Below are 21804 nucleotides of genomic sequence, written 5' to 3' on the forward strand. Positions count from 1 at the left end.
TCTGGATCAACTTCTTGAACAGAAAATAATCGAGCTTTCAGCACCAAAGAGATCGGAGGAAACTGGTAAAACAATTCATCCTAAATATTGCAAATTTCATAAAATTATCAGCCACCCATTGGGGAAGTGTTTCGTCCTCAAAATCTTGTTGTCTACTTGGACAAAGAAAATAAGATCAAACTTGAAATCAGAGAAACTTCGACAATCGCCTGCCCGATAGTTTCATTTGGATCATTAGATCCAATTTCCATTACAAAGAAGAAGGATACATTTTTTTCATACATACGATGCTTGTAAATTCTCGGTTGAGGAGTTTGGAACTCAACTTCTAGAAGTAACCATCATAGTAAAGTTTGAAGTGGATGGAGAAGTCACCATTAATTATGTATATCCAGGGATGGTTGAACAACGTACACCAAATCATCTAACATTTTACAAAATTATGACAGATGACTTGAATGTTTGGAATTCTAATTCAGAGTACGAAGACAAGATCGGTGATGGTCGGTCCACCTTCATAAGCAAGAAGGAGAAACACCGAATGTCAGATAAAATAATTAAAATGTCACATTCGATACCTCTTACAGGAACAAAATCAGGGGGGCATGGACTTTTCTATGAAGACGTCATTAAAATGCTCTACAATACCAGTATTTATGACAAGAAATCGAGATCAAGAAATAACCAAAAGAGAAATTCTAAAGTCAATTCAAGAATATCTACTAAATCAACAGAAGTGGAAACTACTTCACTTGCCTTTTCTAGACTACCAACTCTGAGTGATTATTTTCCCAGGGTTTTTTTATAAGGAATGTTTTACCTCCAATTTTATTAATATAAAGGAGGAAAATAAGGCAAGGAATGTATTGAGAGAGAGTTTGAAATAGAAGAAAACTATCTGACTCAATAATATTTCTTCCAATACGAGTTTAGCAGAGCCCCTTAATCTTCCTTTTGATGATAAATGGCTTTTATCGCGGCATTGATCGAACTGGAAATATATAAAGGCAAGGTCTTATAATATATTAGATCTACACCTCAACAAACTGTGTGGCTGCCATTACATTTCAAGATGAAGATTTACAACTGGGTTCTCGTTTATATAATAGATCACTATATGTTAGTGGTTATATTCAAAGATGTAGGATAAATTGCATGATGATTGATTATGAGTCTATTGTAAACATTATGCCGGTGAAGACAGTGAGGAAGATTGAAATTAATGTTCGTTATTTGTCCAAAAGCAAAATCATCATTCAAGGATTCTACCAGAAAAGTCAATGAACCATTGGCATGATTCGACTGAAACTAGAAATAGGGTATTTGATTTCCTCAACTCTCTTTCATGAACTCTCTTCCACATCATTAATGCTAAAATGTCCTATGAGTTACTCCTCATACGTGTTTGGCTAAATGAAACTAGAGTGGTACCTTCAACTTATCACCATTACTTCAAATATAGCCAAGATAGAGAAGTCAAATGTATGGTAACTGAGTTCAAGCCATTTCTAGAAGAAGAATCTCATTTTGCTGATGCTAAATTTTACGTGAAAAGTGAAGAATGTAGTTTTGCAGGATTATCCATGTCCAAATTCAAAATTAAAGTGCAAGCGATGATGATAGACCTGGCATTGCTCAACCTCATTAGCTTATTAAAGGTAAATCAAAATCTACATTTGAAAGATTGCTCAAAATGCTCGATAATATTTCTTTGTTGCTGTAAGTACATGAATAGCAAATCATTGTCAAAAAATTGAAAGTGTTGAAAATCCTTTCTAGTGGGAGCAATTATTGCTAAGCTCTCGAGAACTTCGAAAGGATATAGGAAAAAGATTCTTCACAATCCCAAAGACTTCTCTTTGGAAAACATTCAAAAACATCTTCGCATAAAGGAAGAATCAAGGACAAGATAAAATCGAAATTTCGTATGATAGCTCTTCAAAAACCAATACAGTGGACAATGTGCATAACTCTAACAAGTAAAAAAGGAAAGGGGAACCTCTTGATCCCAAAAAGGATCAAGAGAAGTTCAAAACCAAGTCCAAAGGACCTTGCTATTTTTGTGGAAAATCGGGACACTATGCAAGAGATTACAGTCATAAAAAACAAAAAAGAAGGAAAGACAAGTAAACTCCATTGATGAGATTATTACTATGGTGAGCAAAATCAATGCAATCCAAAGCAAAGGTTTCAGGTTAGTGGTATGACACATGTGCAACTATCTATGTTTGTTATGATAAGTCTCTTTTAAAAACTTATCAGGATATTAAAGATGATCAAGGGCTCCAAATGGGAAACGAAAGAAGATCTAAAGTGATTGAAAAAGGTGATATGGAAATTATTTTCACTTCAGGAAAGAAGATTATTTTGACTAATGTCTTTTATGTACCAGAAATGAAAAGAAACTTAGCAAGTTGAGTTCTATTAGGAAAATCAGGAATTAAATCTATTTTTGAGTCTCGAAAACTTGTACTACCCATAATAGGTATTTTGTTGGAACGGATTATTGTACTGAAGAATGGTCAAACTTTGTACTCTTGAAAATGATTCTAATAAAATCAAATATTTTACTTTTGTTATTGATTCATTTATTTTATGGCATAGTAGATTAGCACACATAGGAGTTAGCACTATGAAAAGAATTGTTAAATGTGGATTAATACAATGTGAAGTTGATAACTTAGAAAAATGTGAAACATGTATTAAATCAAAGATGATTGAAAAGCCTTTTTCATGGTGTAGTAAGATCAAAAAACTTACTTAAACTTGTTCACTCCAATAAATATAAATTAAATGGCATGCTAACAAGAGGCTCTAGTAGATATTTTGTTGCTTTCATTGATGATTGCTCTAGGTAAACTTATTTATATTTGTTAAAGCATAAAGATGAAGTCTTCAGTGCCTTCAAAACATATAAAGTTAAAGTTGAAAATCAATTAGGAAGAAAACTAAAAACTCTAAGAAATGATAGAAGTAGAGAATACTTCTCTAATGAATGCAATATATTTTGTGAACAAAATGGAATAATACATCAATATTTTGCACCACGAGCACAAAACAAAATGGTATAGCTGAAAGAACGAATAAAAATTCTTATAAATGATAGATGCTTTGTTATTAAATTCTTAATTACTATTCAACTTATAGGGTGAAGCTTTACTTAGTAGTTGTCATTTAGTAAATAGGATTCATTTGAAAAAGAATAAGATCTCTCCACATGAAACATGGAAATGAAAGAAACCACATATTAATTATTTCAAAGTATGAGGGTGTCTTTCTTATTGTAAGAACACAGATTCCAAAAGAATTAAATTAAGTCCTAGAGGTATCAAATTTGTCTTTGTGGGATATGCTCTAAATAGCAAGGCCTAGATAACTAGAATAGAAAAGATCTAGGAGTTTTTTGAGAATGTATTATAGCAAAAAATTCTCAAAATAAAAATAATGAAGATATTCTGAATTTTAGAGAATCACAAGAAGAGACGTCTATAAAAGATGTTGAAAGTGAACATCGAAGAAACAAAAGAACTAGAAAAGAAAAGATCTAGGATCGGATGAAATGGATCCACAACTTATTTCTTTCTACTAATAGAGGGAGATAGGAAGGATATCGTAAGAATAATTTCTTTTGTTCTTCAAGTGAAAGTTATCCTAAAATCTATAAGGAGGCAATGTCTTCTGAAGATTGTATATTTTGGATAGAGGTAATAAATGATGAAAATTGATTCTATTATATCAAATAACACTTGGAAAATAGTTGATTTAACAAAGGATTCTAAATTCATTGGTTGTAAATTGGTGTTTAGAAAGAAATATAATTCCGAATGAATGCTTAATACCCATCAAGGTAGATTAGTAGTTAAAGGGTGTCGAGTTAAAGGGTATCGACACTGAATAACTTACTTTGATACAGATGCACCATGGCTAGAATAACCTCAATAAGGATCTTATTTGCACTAGCATCAATTTATGATTCGCATGTTCATCAAATGGATGTCAAGATAGCATTCTTAAATATAGATCTCGAAGATGAGGTCTCTACGGAACAACCAAAAGGGTTTGCTCTACCAGAAAATGAACATAAGGCATGCAAACTAATCAAGTCCTAATATTGATTAAAACAAGCCCCTAAAATGTGGCATGAGAAATTTGACTCTAAAATAATATCGAATGGTTTTAATCATATTTCGATAGACAAATGTCTGTATACTAAAAAAAATGATAGCATAATTACATCAATATGTCTATATATTGATCATTAGCATGTTCAAAATAAAATATCTTGGACAAATGGATACTATCCTCGGTATCAAAGTTAAAAAAGATAGTGGGATTTTACATTGAGTCAATCACATTATATTGAAAGTATGATAAATAAGTTCAAACACTTGAACGTTAAAGAGACTAATACCTCTTTGGATTTGAGTATCAAGTTCATAAAAAATGATGGAAGAGCAATAGTTCAAATAGAATATGCAAGTGTAATTGGATGTCTTATGTACGCTGCACCATGTACAAGACTCGATGTTGCATTTGCTATGAGTAAACTAAGTAGGTTTACTAGAAATCTAAGTTTCGAACATTGGAAGGCCATCAATAGGGCTTTTAGTTACTTAAAGAAAACAAAAAATTTTGGACTACAATATACAAAGTTTACTATTATTTTAGAAGGGTATATTGACGCTAGTTGGATATCGAGTGTTGGAGAAAACAAGTCTACTTCATGTTTGGCATTTATTCTTAGAAGAGGTGCAGTTTCTTGGAAGTCTAAGAAACAAACATGCATTACTCACTCAACAATGGAGTCAGAGTTTGTAGCATTAACCGATACTAGAAAAGAAGTTGAGTGGCTAAGAGATCTGTTATATGAAATACCTTTTAGATATAAATGATATTTCTTCAATAACTTTCTTGTATGATAGTCAAGCTACTCTAGCTCGGATATAGCTAAGCATATAATGGAAAGTCTAAGACTTGGGTATGTGAGAAAATTAATCAAGCATGAAATAATTTCTCTTACACATGTTAAGTCTAGTGAAAACTTAGCTGATCGATTGACTAAACATTTTACAAAAGAGTGAGTAAGATCAACATCAGGTGGGATGGGGTTGAAACTCTTTAATTAAATCTACCAATGATAGCAACCCTACCAAAAGTATACTAAGCAAGTATATTTTGGTTCAAAAGGTAATTACAAATCATTCGATAGGTAGATAGATTTCAACACTATTAAATTATTAAACCCCATCCTTGATAAATAATGTTGGTTGTTACAGTTGAAGGAATGAGTTATAAAATTCTTAATAAAATTCAGTACGGGATACAAGTATCTCTAAAACTAATAAAGATACTGGAAGAACTTCACATATGTGAACTTCAAGGTGGTATCATCTTATTAGAGAGTTAGAGTTTCTCACTTTAAAAGTTCAATGAAAAAGGATAATTGCAAAGTCATATTAGCACTAAGCGAATTAAAGGAACTTGTGAAAATATAACACTTGTGTTTGTGATTTCATCAGTATTGTCAAAAGGAATAACTAGTTCAAAACTTTTTATCAGTATAGAAATCTTTTGATTTATACTATGGTTAAATTCAAGATTAATATTGATTTTGAACAAGTCAGAGATTGTTGTAATCTTGCTGTTCAAAACCCGTTTGGATGAATTAAGAAATGGGAAAAATCATGTCATGTATATGGCTTATGCGACCATATAGGCCTTTGAGGCTTATGATCGCATGTGGCCTTGAGAACCAGATGTGGCAGCCAACGTTATAGCCATGCAGCCGCATGGCTTTAAAATCTAGCTTTTGCTTGGATTTCTTTTGAATTTTTTGGTGGTATGTTGGTGAGTCAATGCACTTTTTCTTGGTGAGATGGAACCATTTCGTGTAAGGAATGATTGAAAATTAAATACACATGATAGTATTTATCCCTAAACACAACGAAAAACATTCTACTATTCATCCAAATATTGAACAAAATATTGATCCTTTACATATTCAAAACATTAGTTTTCACTTGTTCATTTGAAGAATTACTTTACTTTTGGTGCTCTTCATTGATGCTTGATAAACCCTACAAATTATTTGTTATTTCAATCTTTAAAAGCACAGTGATAGGAGGCAAATATAGTTTGAGGATGTTCATGTCTTCTTTGAATATCACATCAACCTTTGATCATTTTTCATCTTCTCCTTCTTTTGTCTCCGTTGCTGTATAATTTCCAGCAATATCACCTATTGCACCCAAGCAATCCCTAAATCCACTCGGCACCCATAAACAGTCGGGGAAAAACACTGTTTACCCTAATTACCATCTCCATGTTCAGAACACAAGAAGATAGTTCTTAAGCCAAAAACCAAAATAAATTAGGAGAATAAATCAAGACCTTAGGATCAAAACCAATGGACAAGTTTAAGTCTCAGGTGGTACAATCTGGGACACTTCCCTCCATCCAATTATGTTGTGCCAACTGGACAATACCAACTCAAGTAAATGGACGAATTACTGTACATATTTTCACATGTAAATTGCACCGAATTCTACCTTTTGCATGTTATATAACTTTTATTCAGCATCATTTCCCATCATTGGAATTCATTTTCAATCTCACAACAATAAAGAATTCTAACTTTTATCCCTATTTCGATTTCACATTTGCTTTTCATAGCCATCGGTGCTAATGAGATGGCAACTAAATGATATTAAATAATTAATTAATTTAAGTTAGTACCATTGATTTGGATATCATCATTCTTCTGAAGGTGAAAAGAAATTGAAAGTACAAATATTTCAAAATTCAGGATAAATTCCTATAGGGAACCACAAGCTCTTAAAATCATGCGTACAACGTCCCACTCGATGCAAAACATCTAAATAGACGGTAAAGTGCCACTCTATAGGCACACAATAAATTGTTGACGATTATAATTGTGCAAAAATAATCCCCATTAACTTCAAATACTACTTTGTCGTGAATTGCTACTATCACGTAAGGAAAAAGTCGTGAGTGCAAGAAATTCTTGATGCAATTCCTATCGACGCTGACGTGGTCATAGATAATTGAATTGTTTTCTTTTTTCTCTTTTCGTCTTCCAATCAATCTCGTCATGTGTTGTCTGTCAAATTTTTCTATACTTGTAGCATAATTGATCCCGTAATTTTTATTGTCTATTTAGACGTTTTCCTTCGAATTGAAACATTATGTCCCTATTAAGTTTAAATAAAATTAAATTTTTAATAGATTTTGGTACAAACTGGGGAAAATGTGTTATTGAAAAGTAATGAATCATGTAAACTGTGTAATTAAAATTCAATATCGATATTGACTTAAATTTTAATTAACTTTTTTAGCTGAGTCAAATAGGGAGTACATACATAATAATAAAATGTTGGGAAATGAATGTCACAGCAAAGAAGTTCAAGTCTTCGACTAGGTCTTCCACGGCCAAATCGCATGGCCTACCCAATCTGCGTGAATCGTCTTGCCGTTTATATGGCCATTTTTGGGTAGACTCTTCAGAACATTATTGGCGGCTATCATCTTCAGTAACTAATCTGAATCCCTTCAATTTCTGGTTTTCTTCATTGACCTCCCCAAATCACACACACAACGCACTAATCTCGCTGATTGTTTCGGTGATACTGTCGATGTAGGAGATGTTATTTACAAGGGGAGTGTCCCGTATATCGAGGACATGTTACTGCCGGCGTCAATGGGCGTTCTCTTCTTTACGTAATAACGAGCAGCAATTGGTCCAGCATGACAACCAATTTCTCTTCCCCTTGCGCTCTTCTGAGGAGGTGAATCAACTCGTTCATTGATTTTTATTTGTTGATATTAGTGTCACACATTTTAGGGTTGCTATTGATGAGAGTTGGTCGTTGAAGTTAATTTGTAAATTGTAATAACTGGGTTACGGACTGAAGAGCCATGGTTTAAAGCTGAAATCTTTGTTGTCATTATTAAATTTTTTAACCCGAAAGTCCATATGTAAGTAAAATTATTAAAAGGTAATATTGGCATTAAATTTGTATAACTAGACAGTTATAATACTCTAATTTGGAGATTTATAGCGGAGGATCATTTACAAGTTATTCAAGTTTGCTCTTTCTTCATCCACACGTTTTTAGGACCCTATACTGTGTTTCTCTTGTTCTAGAATCTAGACTATTAATATTCGGAGCTTGGTGATTTAATAAAACAGGGTTATGGGAATTGCAAAGCTTGCCGATTGCTTCGGGTGGTCTGCATTAGGTTACATATCAGGGCTATATGTTGACAATAGGGTACCAAGTATCAAGAAATGGTAAAATGTTCCAGGTCATAAAAGACGTGACTTGTCTTGTTATTTGTTGGAAGGGATGAATTAAAGGAACTTTGTTTGTCAATTCATCAGCAGCGCTGGAGTGTTTAATAAAATTGGTTACTACTTGTGACGGCAGTCAAACACGTTGAAGGTTACATGTCACGAATATTCACATGCATCTCCAGTTGTCCAATCCATGTACTGCCTTTGTCTTTCGTCTCAAGTCCTGAGAACCATGATTCTACTCTAATATGCTCATCTTACTGTCATAGCATTTTTTAGGACTAGTAACTTTAAGTCCATTTTCCTGATGTACTTGAATTGGTGGGATTTTGTATGTAATTTTTAAATTTTCTGATTGTTTATATGGTATTTCTCGTTGCTGCCCATGATTAGTAGGTTTGGCGTTTCAGAGCAATTCATTCTTTGGTTTCAAGTGCTCTAAGTGGTGTGGGACAACAAGCTCATGATCAAAGTAGTTCTGTAATTGAGGTTAGCTCAATGTTGAATCATGGTGCTTACCTTTGATAATCGAATCCTTGTGCTCAAGTCCTTTATAAAATATTGGTTTTGTACAGTAATGAAGCTATGTTTCTAAACATCTAGTTAACTCATTTTTCAGATTTTATTCCAGATAGTTTAGCTGTGCTTTATTGGTTCTAAAATCCATGGAACAGAGACATTGTTGTTTTACCGTTCAATTTCTGTCTCAGAAGCGATTAGATCCATTTTCTCCAGTTGCCGATGAAAGTCAATTCTTGCGAATAATCTAAGGTCCATGGTAATTGCAGAGGTATTCGATTTTCACGTCCTCTTTCTTTGGCTGACAACTGAATTGTAGTGATAGTATAATAGCTCCTCTTCAATCTTGTAGGTCCCAAAGCTCGCCACTGCTGCAGAGTACTTCTTCAAGATGGGAGTAGAAGGAAAGAGATTTCGACCGATGGTGAGATCTTCATTTTCAATTACGTGTCATCATGTTCGCGCTTCATAGGAGAAGAGAGTCCATAAAGTTCTAATTTCTCATTCAAGATTTTCATTTCCTGACATCTAGGCTACATTGCCTTATTGATTTTGGCTAATCTTCTATGCATGTCTGGGATTGTATATTTTTATCTTCGAAAGGTTGACTATTCAATTGTTGGCAATTTCATCGTTTTGGTCACAAACAGGTGAATGAGCCTTTCACAAACACTGCTGGCTCAACTAATATTTGCCATGTCAAGTTCCAAAACAGTTCGGTTTACTCACTCATAGATAACCATCTTCTTAACCTTACGAGTGAGTTACTAGTAGAACTTGCCTCGCATGCACAAACTTAAAGGAAACATCTTGAGCCTTGGAGGGACTACAGCCCAGTCCAGTCTCCTGCATTTGTTCCTGATTGTATTGGTATTGTTTTAACCTCTTCTTTTTTCCTTAATGGCCGAACTTGTATTTTTCTCCGCATGACTCATATACTTAAAATGTCTTTCTAATTTAAGAAATGAAGATGGAATTTCTGAACTTTTGATCTTATTCATGTTTATACCTCTGTTTTTTGGACACGTGCTCAAATGTCAATGCTGAAGTCCAATTAAGAACCGATTATCACTCTCGTCTCTTAACTTTAGTAATGCTATTTGGAAGCTCTGATTACAAACTACGGTCTGTATGGAATGTGACGGTGGGGAAGAGGATATTGAGGGTGAGACTCGAAAGAGGATGAGATTTTTGGAGGAAAATGAGAGCGATCCAATAAAGGTTTTTAGTAGTGTTTTAAAAGGTGTAATACATGGTGATACGTGAAAGTCAAGTTCTGGGCTAGGCGAGGTATAGACGCAAAAAAGCGGTTTCTTATTTTAATATTATTTTAGTTCTTAATCAATCGAAAAATCGTTTAATAATTAAAAATAATACCTGCCAAATATCTAAAACAAATTTATAAGAAATTCATACATTTTTTCAAAGTTTTCAATAAAAAGATAAGCTCCAAATGTAACTATTAAATAGTAAATAAAAAAGAATATTTGGGAGATATTCTTTTTTCAAGGCTTCAAACGACCATTTTGAATTTTGAACCGACGAAGTCAAGAAATCAGCATTTAAGACTTAACTTAGAAGAATTTTAAATAAATTAATTAATTAACTAAAAGTTAAAAATTAAAAAAAAAAAAAAAAAAAAGAGACAATAAAAAATAAAAAAAAAAAAAAAAAAAAAGAGACAATTATGCGCGCCCAGACGTGTATTAGCACACAACGATTGTTGTTGATTGCTAAATAATGCGTCAAGCCATTTAGTTTGACTTTTCCGCCACGTATCGAGTATTGGCAATGCCTAGGCGTCCCTAATGCGCACCTTTTAGAATAGTGGGTTTTAGGAAGTTGAAAAGAGAATATAATTTTATGGGTGCTTTCCACGGGAAGCCATTAGTCTATATTGTACAAAAATATGAAAATATAAAAATTCGTAAAGAACAATTGTTAGGGTTTTTTTAGTTTTAGTATTATGTTTGTGCTTTAAATTATAATGTCATTGTTTTTAGACCTTCACTAATATCGTCCGCACTGAAAAATTTTCTGGGTCCATCCCCGAAAGTAGATAAAAATTTTAAAACAAATTATTATTAATCTTGTTCATCTATCTGCATTGCACATTTTGCTAAGCTATGACGCAAATTGCCCCAAAGATATGACTTGCCATGGATAAAAGGATATTAGATAGAGACGCAACGGCAGAAGTGATAGAAAGGTTCTGTGGGGGAGACGAAATAAGTGACAAAACTTAGCTTTTGGATAAGCTAAAAAGAAACGTGAAACGAATTTATATCAAACATTACATATTTCCAACATGCATGTTGTCCTTAAATAAGTTCGGGGTTAGTATTTAAATTATGTAGTTCAAAATGGTATTAGAGAAGACATAAGAGTAGACGTATGTTTTGAGTTTAAGTTTTGCAATTATTCATGTACGAGAAGTATACATGAAAACAATTTTGATATGTACTTGTTGAATCGTGTTAAAAACTGAATCTAACTAAATAAACGTGTCGATTTTCTAACAATTTAAACCTTTTAGATGAAGTGTTCAACAATATTTATAACATACTGAACTTCTTGGTTGTTTGGTTAGTTGATCGTACATTGTACTTTACCTTCTAGTTATTTTATTGTTTTTTTTGTTTTTTGTTTTTTTAATTTCCCCAAATAAGGTCTTCTTAGGTTGTCCTTTCAAGCTGAGAAGGTATTAATCAAAAAAAAATTAAGTACCGAAATTAAGGGCTAAGAAATATATGGATTATCGACTTCTAAACACATAGTATATACAAGACGACAACAAATCAACCATTGTTCCCAATAAATTTGAGATTAATGACGTAATCGTTCCACATAATTCTACACGACACCTTCCAACTCTTACGGGAGACCCTTTCCATGACAATCATCTACTGAAAGATGGCATTAATAGGCATCTTCCTGTCAATTTCAGGAAAGAGCAAACGTTACCAACAAAAAGCAAATATTCAAAGGCATATGCATTTTCTACACATACATATACACATAGCACCTTATGACCCCAGTAAAGAAATTAAATTTCGACATATTGTTTTCACAATAAATACGTAAAGTAAGAGGCGGCACAAGCAGCCTAAAATCATTTAAACATTTGATTAGGACCACTCACTCAATTTAAGACTGCACATAATGCTGTAATATCATCGAGTTATTGGAAATATAGCAAAGCATTCCCCTATAAATTTCGACCAGACCATCTCAATCTCAACAAATCTCTCCTCATATACTTTAGCCCTTTTTCACATTACTAGTATCTTAACATTTGAAGAAAAAATGGCGAATGCTCGAATTGCTAGATTTATAATCGAAGTAGCACCACCACAGTTTGTGAACATCACGAGGCACCCAGCATCAAAGATGTTGGAAACAATTCATGAAGAGGAAAAAGAAGCTGACACAAACGACTATCCATCCCCATCACCAAAGAATTTATCGACATACTCATTTTGTACCGTTTCTACTTTATTTGTACTTAGAGATTAAAACCCCCCTCTTGTTTATCCATGGTCCTATTGAAGTACCACACATCTGACTAGTCCACAAGTTCTGGTATTGTTATTCTGAATTGGAGTTCCGTCTTTAAAGATTAGCCTTATTAAAAGGAATCGTCCAAGCAAACCCATAAAAGCCTATATACATTTGTTTGTCTTTTGTTCTCGTCTTCGAAATTTTAATAAAGAATTTTCTTCTTGAATCAAGGTATGATTTATCCTTAATATGATCCAACAAGATTGTGGCTCATTTCAAGTAAACCAATCTCGAAATTCGCATGCTCATTTTCTGATTCTTAATCGAATCGAATTGTTCGTTGAAATTTAATGGGTTTTGATACTATAATAAGACTTCAAATTCCATCTTAAAATGTTAACTTTATTAAGAAGAGTTGTTCAAATCCTTATATGTTACAGTGTTGTATATAGTTTAGCCTAAAGTTGAATATCTTGTACGGATTATATTCCTTCTTATTCTTTTAGTGAAAATGGATGATAAACGTACCGATCTCACAAGAAAATGTGCATTCTTAAACTAATGCTTTGCAGGAAAAATTGAATTTTATCACTTTATTTCATCACAAACTGAATTATTTGTGAGGTGGAAATTTAAAATTTACAATTCATTGGCCTTTCTTTAAAGGTCTATTTAAACGTTAAAATTCATATTTTTATGGCGACTTCTAATTCAATTACTTCATTAATTGTTATGAAAATGGTAAAATTTGGATAACTATATAGCAAGCGGTCTCTTTCCATTAAAGATGGCAATGGAACGGGAACGTTGGTGGGAGTTAAAATATTTCCATTTACTTTTCCATTTAATAAATTATTTATTTTTCAAATATGATTTAATTTTAGAAAAACAAAACTACAAATAAATTCGAGGAGAATTAAAATTGAAAATCAAAAGAGAACGTGACTGGAATATAAATAAATTATGGTCATGAATTAAAATGCCATATTTTGGAATTATTGGGTTTGTCTCTTTGAAAGGCTTCTTGTCTTGTCGAACTCTAAAAAGTGCAAAATTGGAAACTTTGGTGCTAGCAACTAGCAAATAATTAAGCGATATGCATTTTCTACATGTGTATGTCTCAGCACCTTATGATATGACCCAAGTAATGAAATTAATTTTGGACATATTGTTTTCACAATAAATACGAAAGTAAGAGGCAACATAAACAACTTAAAACTATTTATGCATTTTTTTAGGACCACTCAATCAATTTAAGCCTAGATCTTAAAGTCAAATCATGCAAGTTCAAGTCAGGTACAAAAAAATTAAAGTCTTCTTCAAATCGAATTCATGTCCAAGTCTCGAAGTGCATATCCAAGCCCCGAAATTCAGTCATAACTAATAAGTTTATTTGATTTGTTTACCATTTTCTGGAATAAAAATACACATGAAAATGAAGAAGAAAAGTTCATAATCAAAAAAAGATGAATATGGTCCTAAAGAAAATCAGAAAATCCCAACTTGACCAAGATCACTCTCCATTAATTACTTGCAAGAAACTATTTTCAAGGATTTTTCTTTTCTAGTCAATGGATATTATGCTAGTGGTATCTCTTGTCTGTGATTCTTCTAATGAGGCCTTCACAATTCCAAACATATTCTTTATTCCTGAAAGACTTGAAACTCATCGCGGAGTCTGTCCAGCTTAGAAGGTAGTTGACTAATTTTATCTTCCAATAAAAAACAAGTAGAATCCTCGACTTCCAGTTGAATATTTAAAGTTTCAACTGCTCAACCTTCTCTTCAGCGGTTGGACACTCCAAATGTTTCTTTATTTCAAATAAATAAAGGTTAATGTCTTTAAGAAATACATCCATACGTTTCATCAAAGGTGTTGGATTTATACGAAATGAGCTGGTAATTATATTTTAAAAATTAAATTATTTCATCCCACCAAGACCGGATGTTGGAAAATCCATTCTTCAAAACATCCCTAAAATAGTTCTAAAGATAATTAGTTCTGGCTTCTTGGAGAGCAGCCTTCAAGTAAGGGGACCCTTGAGTTATTCCAGGTAGACAACCAAACATGACAGAACAAATTAGCGCAACCCCATGATTGTTTGTCTCTGAAGAATGAATGTTAACTAAAGCTAATGAAGATAGAACAACTGAGATTCTTGATTGGTCTATGAAATGTTAGCTCTCATAGTTCAAAATTCGTTTCATCTTCATTATTGAAATTATCTACATTAAGCGCAAAAGTACATTCATTAATGGTGAAAGGTATTTTGCAAGGAGGCACGCGAAAATCATGAGTACCTTCTATTCCTTGAAGTGCATCGATTTTCCCATCATTCCTACCAGTCTAATCTTGTTAAAAGCTTGGATTCATCCTTTAGGAATATTTGGAAAACCTACAAAAAATGAAGGATGGTCTCAAAAGAGAGAGAGAGATAGACAAAGGAAAATAAAGAACATACCCGCATTTCGAGTTACAGGTGACATGTCTAGAAATCCACCATCTGATGTTATTTTTAGAAGACTGGTGTTAATGTTAGAAACTTCGAGGTCCCCTTTTGGAGGACTTGGAATAGCTTGAGTGGCTCGGGCTTTACTGATTGCTTCATTTTATATAGGGAAAAATTCGTATTACCAGTAGTAAATATGGCCCAATTCAAAAATAAGCTAACATGTTTACAGTTTCTGAAATCAGATTTCATAAATAACTGTATGTCAAAATCTCTTTCCAAATCAGTTTCCTAAAAACTAGGAACATATCTCCATCAACGCACGTATCTCCATTAACGCCAGTCTGTATCATAATAGATTCACATCCCTAAAATAAAATGTTTCATTTCCAATCCGACGACAAAAAAATTGAATTTGCTTTTTTTTTGGTTGACGGAATTCCTTTGATTGACGTCAATCGCATAATCCAAGTCCTAGTTGGGGAAAGACGATCGCTTAACAGCAAATTAGTCAACGGATTCGTCCGAACGGCATCCAATTCAGCAGCAGTCGTCGTATTCAGGGGTTTCGGTTTTCATCGGGTATGTCATTGAAAATCAATTAATCTCAAAATCCGCTTGCTGCCTGATAACCACTGCGGCGGAATCCCTGTTATATGTGAATTATGACTGTGATCTTAATTGCATTATAATTGGTGACGCATTTCCTCTCGTCTACATATTGAGACTCCTTTTCAATATCTGTGACTTGATGCTCTGACCTGATCTCCATTTGCATTTGAAACTTTTACATATTTGTTGTAATAATCGTATTGTGCTCCATTTGAAACTTTGACACATATGTGACATGATGCCATGACCTATTCCAATTTGCAATGAAACTGTGACAAATTTGCTGTTACACGCAAAATGTTACTCCGTGTCATAAACTGTGTTATTCATTAGTTGTGACCTATACCTTGTTTTGTAATTGACATTATTCTAGTTGATGTTGCAGAAATGGGATACATACATGTTTGCCTATTGAATGGCTCAGAGCCTTCGTTGGTCTTAATCGATCGTAATTGCGGGTACATGCAACTGGTGGATACAGTTATGGCTGAGATTGGATTGGATCCCACTGACGTGGCAGTCACAATGAAGTATGTTTTGAAAAGTGAACTGCCTCCAATTGTGATCAAGAATGACAATAATGTGCTGTCATACATGGCGTTGAAAGATATGGAACGTGACCCATCCAAATATCCAATCTTCATTGAGGTCACGGAAGAAGATAGCCAACAAAACAGTGCAATGTTACCATTTGGTGTGGAACCCAGTGGACCAAAATTTTCATTGATAGATATGTCATTAGATATATGCGGGGCGATAATAGAATCGTTGTGTGACAACTATGAGCATGAGGTCACGGTTGTATCGGTCGCCAACGCTAGGGACGTGGAGATGGGGAGGGTTTTTCGTAACAAAAAAATCATGAAGCTGAGCTTGTCCCTTTATACGATCCAAAACATGTTTAAATATGTGGTTGTTCGGTTAGATAAGAAGGACTATCTTGTCAAGTGTTTAGATGACGAGTGTGATTGGATCTGTAGAGCATCTAGGATGGCTAGAACGGACTTGTTTAAAATTAGGCATATTGTAGAAGGTCACAGATGTGCTTCTAACATTGTACTTGGTTCTCATAGGCAAGCAATAAAAGAACTTGTATCGCACTGCACAAAATACAAGTACACATCGTCACGCACTCTGTATACCCCGAATGATATATGTAATGACGTGTTGCATACGTATGGAGTATCGTTGAATTATGTGAAAGCGTGGAGGTCTCGGGAGGAAACTTTGAAACTGATTAGGGGTGATCCAGCTGATTCTTTTAATAATATACTAAGATTCTTTGCCATGTTGCAACATACAAATCCTGGAACGGTCACAGATCTGGAGCTTGATGGTCACAGTAGGTTCAAATATTGCTTCATGGCGCTAGTCGCATCAATTCGAGGTTGGGGACATTGTAGGCCAGTTGTTGTGGTTGATGGCACGTACTTAAGTGGACACTATGGTGGGACGTTATTTACAGCATGTACACAAGATGCAAATAATAGCATATACATACTTGCTTTTGGGATTAGGGATAGTGAGAATGATGCCTCGTGGACATGGTTCTTCAAAAATTTGAGGAATGCGTATGGCTATAGAGAAGGGTTGTGCTTCGTATCGGATCGCCATAATAGCATCAAAAATGCTATTAAGAAGGTGTATCCAGGAACATGTCATGGAATTTGTTCATATCATCTTCTTCAAAATCTAAAGTCACGTTATGGAAAATCGGGTAAAAATATAACGCAAACATTTAATTTAGCTGTTCGTGCCTATACGTTGTCAGAATACGAATATAACATGCAACAGCTTGACACGATTAATGGAAAGATAAGGGGTTACCTGGTAATATATTACATATTACCATCAAATTATATCCTTGTGCATACATTTATTACAGTATTGTGAAATATATCATTAACAGATAATCATGTTTATGTTTGTAGGACAGTGTCGGGCCCTCTAAATGGTCACGATTCCACATGCCAACGAATCGATATTCTACAATGACATCGAATATAGTAGAGTCGATTAATGCAGTCACAGAATCTGTCAAGAACTATCCCATTGTAGCTTTGTTGGAGTCATTGCGACAAACCATACAGTCGTGGTTTTGTAGACATCGAGAATCTGCGCAAGCGACTTTCACAACCTTGTCAAGCAAGTATGAGAAGCAAATGAGGGAAATGAGCACGGATATGAGAAACTTGAGGGTAATGTCAACATTTGTGCTTGAAATGTTATCTGTGACCTGTAACTTGTTCGTTGTAGCCAATTTCTTAGTGACATTTGTTATATTATTTTTTTGTTGTGGTTGCGCGTATTAATCAGGCAATGTTCTCAGCCAACTATGAAAATTTAACTTTTGTTGTTGATATAGAAGGACATACACGCACGTGTAGGATGCTTCAAGTTGATCAACTACCATGTCCACATGCTGTGGTTGTGATTGCAAGTGTGAAGATGGATCCATATGAGTTTTGTTCATATTATTACACGAGAGAAGCATACAAGAATACTTACAACGAAACTGTTTTCCCTGTAGGAAATCCAAATGAATGGATAATGCCCAAAGACTTTGAGAACATAGTCGTGTTACCACCTAATCAAAAGCAAAGTTGCGGAAGGCCTACTGAGAAGAGGTTTAGATCTGCAGTTGAAGATAACATAACTGTCAAATGCGGTTGTTGCGGTGAAAGTGGTCACAATCGCAGAATTTGTAGCAGTTTGGTTCCATTAAGTCAGATTCAATCAAAAAAACAAAGAAAAGATAAGAAAGTCAACAGATGATACATATCATAGAACTTGCAACAGTTTGGCTCCGTTAAGACAGTTGGTTTACTTTTCCATTCATTGTTTGAACGTAATATCAGACACAATTTGTTAGAGGACACAAATATTTATTTAATAACAACATTTCCAAGTTCAAACCTTATAATATGGATGTTTTACTATTGTACTTGTAATGTTCTTTCCACATGAACATATTTTTAAATACAAGCAAACGTGACAAGTGGAAATTGGGTATACCCTAAAAGAACCTGTGACGCAGGGGCGGAGCCAGGATTTGAGTTCAGTGCGGGCAACTTTTTTCGATGCCGACCGTTAAGGTTTTAGGTCATGGATTTTGTGATGATAAAAAAATACTCCAATTTCACATTTCACGGAAGAAGTTTTTGGTTGCACCGAAGAAGTTAGATTCGTTGATAGCACCGCCATTTCGGTTGTCGACAACAATGGCTAGTCGGGCGCATTTTCGCTCTGAGGTTGAATAGTGGCCAATTGGTGTCACAAGGATCAGTGGAGTTGAAAATTGGGAGTTCTTCAACTTTGTCAAAATTGGATAGTAAAACTCTTCAAGGTATAATCTTGAATTATTTTATTTTATTTTTTCCCCGAAATATAATGATCTATAGTTTTCTTGTTTTCATATAACAATCTTGATCTCCTGCCTCAGCGAGCAAGATAAAAATTTTGAGATTTTCGTACCACATCAGTATTGTGAAGCTTTTATCCTCTCACTAGTTATATGGGATTAATTCCATTTCATGTAAACGCTTGATAATGGTCACAATGTGTTGTCTCCGAAACTTAAGAGATATTGCACTAGGTACTTGAGTTTGATTATTAATAATATTCAAGATGAAGAAAAATACATAATGCATAGTGAACATGTTGATAAGTTCAATACCAGACATGATAACTCAATGAATAATGCTATTTAGTACCATTGATGTTAAAATACTATTTTTGGTGGCGCTAAGTATCACTAAGGGTCCGATTGATTGCAAATGTGAAAAAAGTAAACCAATTTCATTTAAGCTGGAAAAAAAATTACCAAAATCATGAGAATTCGATTTCCATGGAATCAATCAAAAACATGCTTTAAGTGTTTGTACCTTAGAATTCGAACTCTAATTCGACTTTCGTATCAAACAATCAAAGTAGAAAAAAAATTCTCGAATGTGACATTTTCTAAGAAATTGGGCACTATCATACGGACTCTAAATGAAAAATACAATTAAATGAATCCCACAATTTTATTTTTTATTGAGCCACCGTTTGATTCTCATTCTTATAAGAATGAGAATAAAAAATATAACTGTTATGGAACCCACAGAAGAGAGAGGAAGTTAAATATGGCGGTTTGATATGATAGATAACGGTCATATTTTTCATTTTTTTGGCTAAAGAATGAGAAACGAACGGGGTCTGAACCAATCAGATGATGTCACATAAATTAGTATTCTAACACTAACGTAGATAGCATTATTTTAAGTCAATATGCACTACTAATTAGACAAGTTATTAAAAATGAAAAAGTTAGTAATGTTAAAATAAAATTATTATAAAACTAATTAAAGAGTTTGCTACTAGTTTTGCAGGAAGAGAAGATATAAAGAATTACAAAGTTTAGTTGAGCAAACTTTATTTATTGGGTTTCTATAAACTACAGGTGGTTGTATCCCATTGGATGTCAAATTACTTTCATAACGTAATAGTTTAGAATTTTATAGAGTGCACTTGTCTTCTCTAGAATATATTTTATTTATTATTTTTATAATACTTTTCGGTCGAAGATGATGACAGATGGTTTGTAGGATATTATTGCTCACAATCGATGAGATGGTGCTAGAATCAATCATCATCGTCCTCCTATATAAATCATTCCCCTCTGGGCAACATACATCACAGAATTTGAATTCAGCCATTGCAAAAAATTTAGAGTTCTTTGATTTAAGAAATCCATAAAAAAAATGTCTCTGATTCCAAGCTTCTTTGGCAACTGACGCAGCAACATTTTCGATCCATTCTCTCTTGACATTTGGGATCCTTTTGAGGGCTTCCCTTTCTCAAGTTTGGTAGTCAATATCCCAAGTTCTGCCCGCGAAACTTCTGCATTTGCAAATGCTCGTATAAACTGGAAAGAGACTCCAGAGCCCCATGTATTCAAGGTCGATCTTCCTGGGCTGAAGAAGGAAGAGGTGAAGGTGGAGGTTGAAGAAGGTGGAGTGCTCCAGATAAATGGAGAGAGGAGCAATGAGCAAGAGGAAAAGAATGATAAGTGACATCGCATGGAAAGAAGCAGCGGCAAGTTCTTTAGCCAGTTCAGGCTGCCGGAAAATGCAAAGACAGATCAGGTGAAATCCCTAGCGGCAAAACTAACAAATATATTTTTCCCCAAACTTGACAAAAGAAAAGGAATTGAATCTGGCCTGTTTATCCTAAGTCTGGTATTGATAACCTCTACATAGCCAAGAAAAAGCGGTCCAATAAGAGCTTCTTCAACATGACTGTGTGGTTGTGGAGTTCAGGCTTAACAAAAATAAATAAATAAATAAAAATTTCTGGGCTGGAGTTCAATGCGGGCATCTGCCCGCACTCGACCTAGTAGGGCTCCGCCCATGCTGTGACGTGTGCTGTGACCATTACAGTGCGAACTTTCACGAGGGGGAGGGGATTGTTACATTCACTTCATAATAAACGAGTTTGGGGTGTCACAGGTAAAAAGTGGTCTGTTAGATGTTATGTGAATCTGGAACATTGACCTGTGACCTTCGCTACGAACTGTGGTTGTGCACGAAGAATATTATACTTATTGCGACATTTTTGGTGACTTCTTACTTAACATGTAACTCATACTGGGACCCGTTGGCAAGAGATTGTGCATAAGGAATTGGAAAATGTGATCTCTGCTATGACTTGTTTCCAGTTGCCTGTGACCTTTGCAGTGAACTATGGTTGTGCACGAAGAATATTATACTTATTGTGACATGTTAGGTGACCTTTTATGTGAAATGTGACCCGTACTGTGACCCGTTGCAAGGACTGTGCATAAGGATTTGGAACATGCGATCATCTGCTGTGACCTATTTCCAGTTGTCCGTGATATGAACAATATACATCAAACTGTGACTTGGTCGGTGGCTTCTTCTGTGACTTGTTTATAGTTGCCTGTGACCTTTGCAGCGAACTATGGTTGTGCACAAAGAATATTATACTGATTGTGCCATGTTAGGTGACTTTTTATGTGACGCAATATCTCAAGCTGAATAATACATTCAAAACATAATTTCAAGACACGTGAAATCCAAAACTCAAACTATTGCTTAAATATTGTTGCTTAAATCAAATACTAAAGAATATTCCCAGAACACAACACCCTTGTTCAAAGCAAACAAAAAAATTATCCATAACCACACTTCACATTCCATTCTACTGCATTTTCAAACTACACCCCTAATGTCACTCAATAACTATACTATCTCCACCAGTTGGCAGCAACGTCTTCCTCTCTGTACCGACTTCACGGTGCTTGAATAACAATGATGCAACATCCAGACGTGCTTCAGCCGCATCAAATTTCATCGGCATCGATCCTAAATTGACATGAAGCATGTACTAGGCATATTTAATCACATA

General features: G+C 34.4%; 2 protein-coding genes and 1 pseudogene across 4 annotated transcripts; all 3 read left to right on the plus strand.

Moving 5' to 3' along the window:
• The first annotated feature begins 7412 nt into the window (after positions 1–7412).
• On the plus strand, positions 7413–9503 carry LOC111370946 (solanesyl diphosphate synthase 3, chloroplastic/mitochondrial-like). Of its 3 annotated transcripts, none has more exons than XR_002698523.1 (4): positions 7413–7805; positions 8711–8803; positions 8934–9104; positions 9186–9503. XR_002698523.1 is itself a non-coding variant. In XM_022992848.1 (4 exons), exons 1-3 carry the CDS (start codon positions 7662–7664, stop codon positions 9082–9084), a joined length of 297 nt encoding a protein of 98 aa, XP_022848616.1. In that variant the 5' UTR covers positions 7413–7661; the 3' UTR covers positions 9085–9104; positions 9186–9503. The 3 variants fall into 3 exon arrangements, 2 of the variants coding, with proteins under 2 accessions (XP_022848616.1, XP_022848617.1); XM_022992848.1 differs by having other exon boundaries at positions 9025–9104; XM_022992849.1 differs by having other exon boundaries at positions 9028–9104.
• Positions 9504–15783: 6280 nt separating this feature from the next.
• Positions 15784–18171, plus strand: LOC111370215. The gene is made up of 3 exons (XM_022991901.1): positions 15784–17226; positions 17328–17594; positions 17713–18171. The coding sequence occupies exons 1-3, from the start codon at positions 15784–15786 to the stop codon at positions 18169–18171; spliced, it is 2169 nt and encodes a 722-aa protein (XP_022847669.1).
• Positions 18172–20138: 1967 nt separating this feature from the next.
• On the plus strand, positions 20139–21438 carry LOC111370216 (annotated as a pseudogene).
• The last annotated feature ends 366 nt before the right edge of the window (positions 21439–21804 follow it).

The sequence above is a fragment of the Olea europaea genome, chromosome 21, assembly GCF_002742605.1.
Source record: "Olea europaea var. sylvestris chromosome 21, O_europaea_v1, whole genome shotgun sequence".
Classification (NCBI taxonomy): domain Eukaryota; kingdom Viridiplantae; phylum Streptophyta; class Magnoliopsida; order Lamiales; family Oleaceae; genus Olea; species Olea europaea.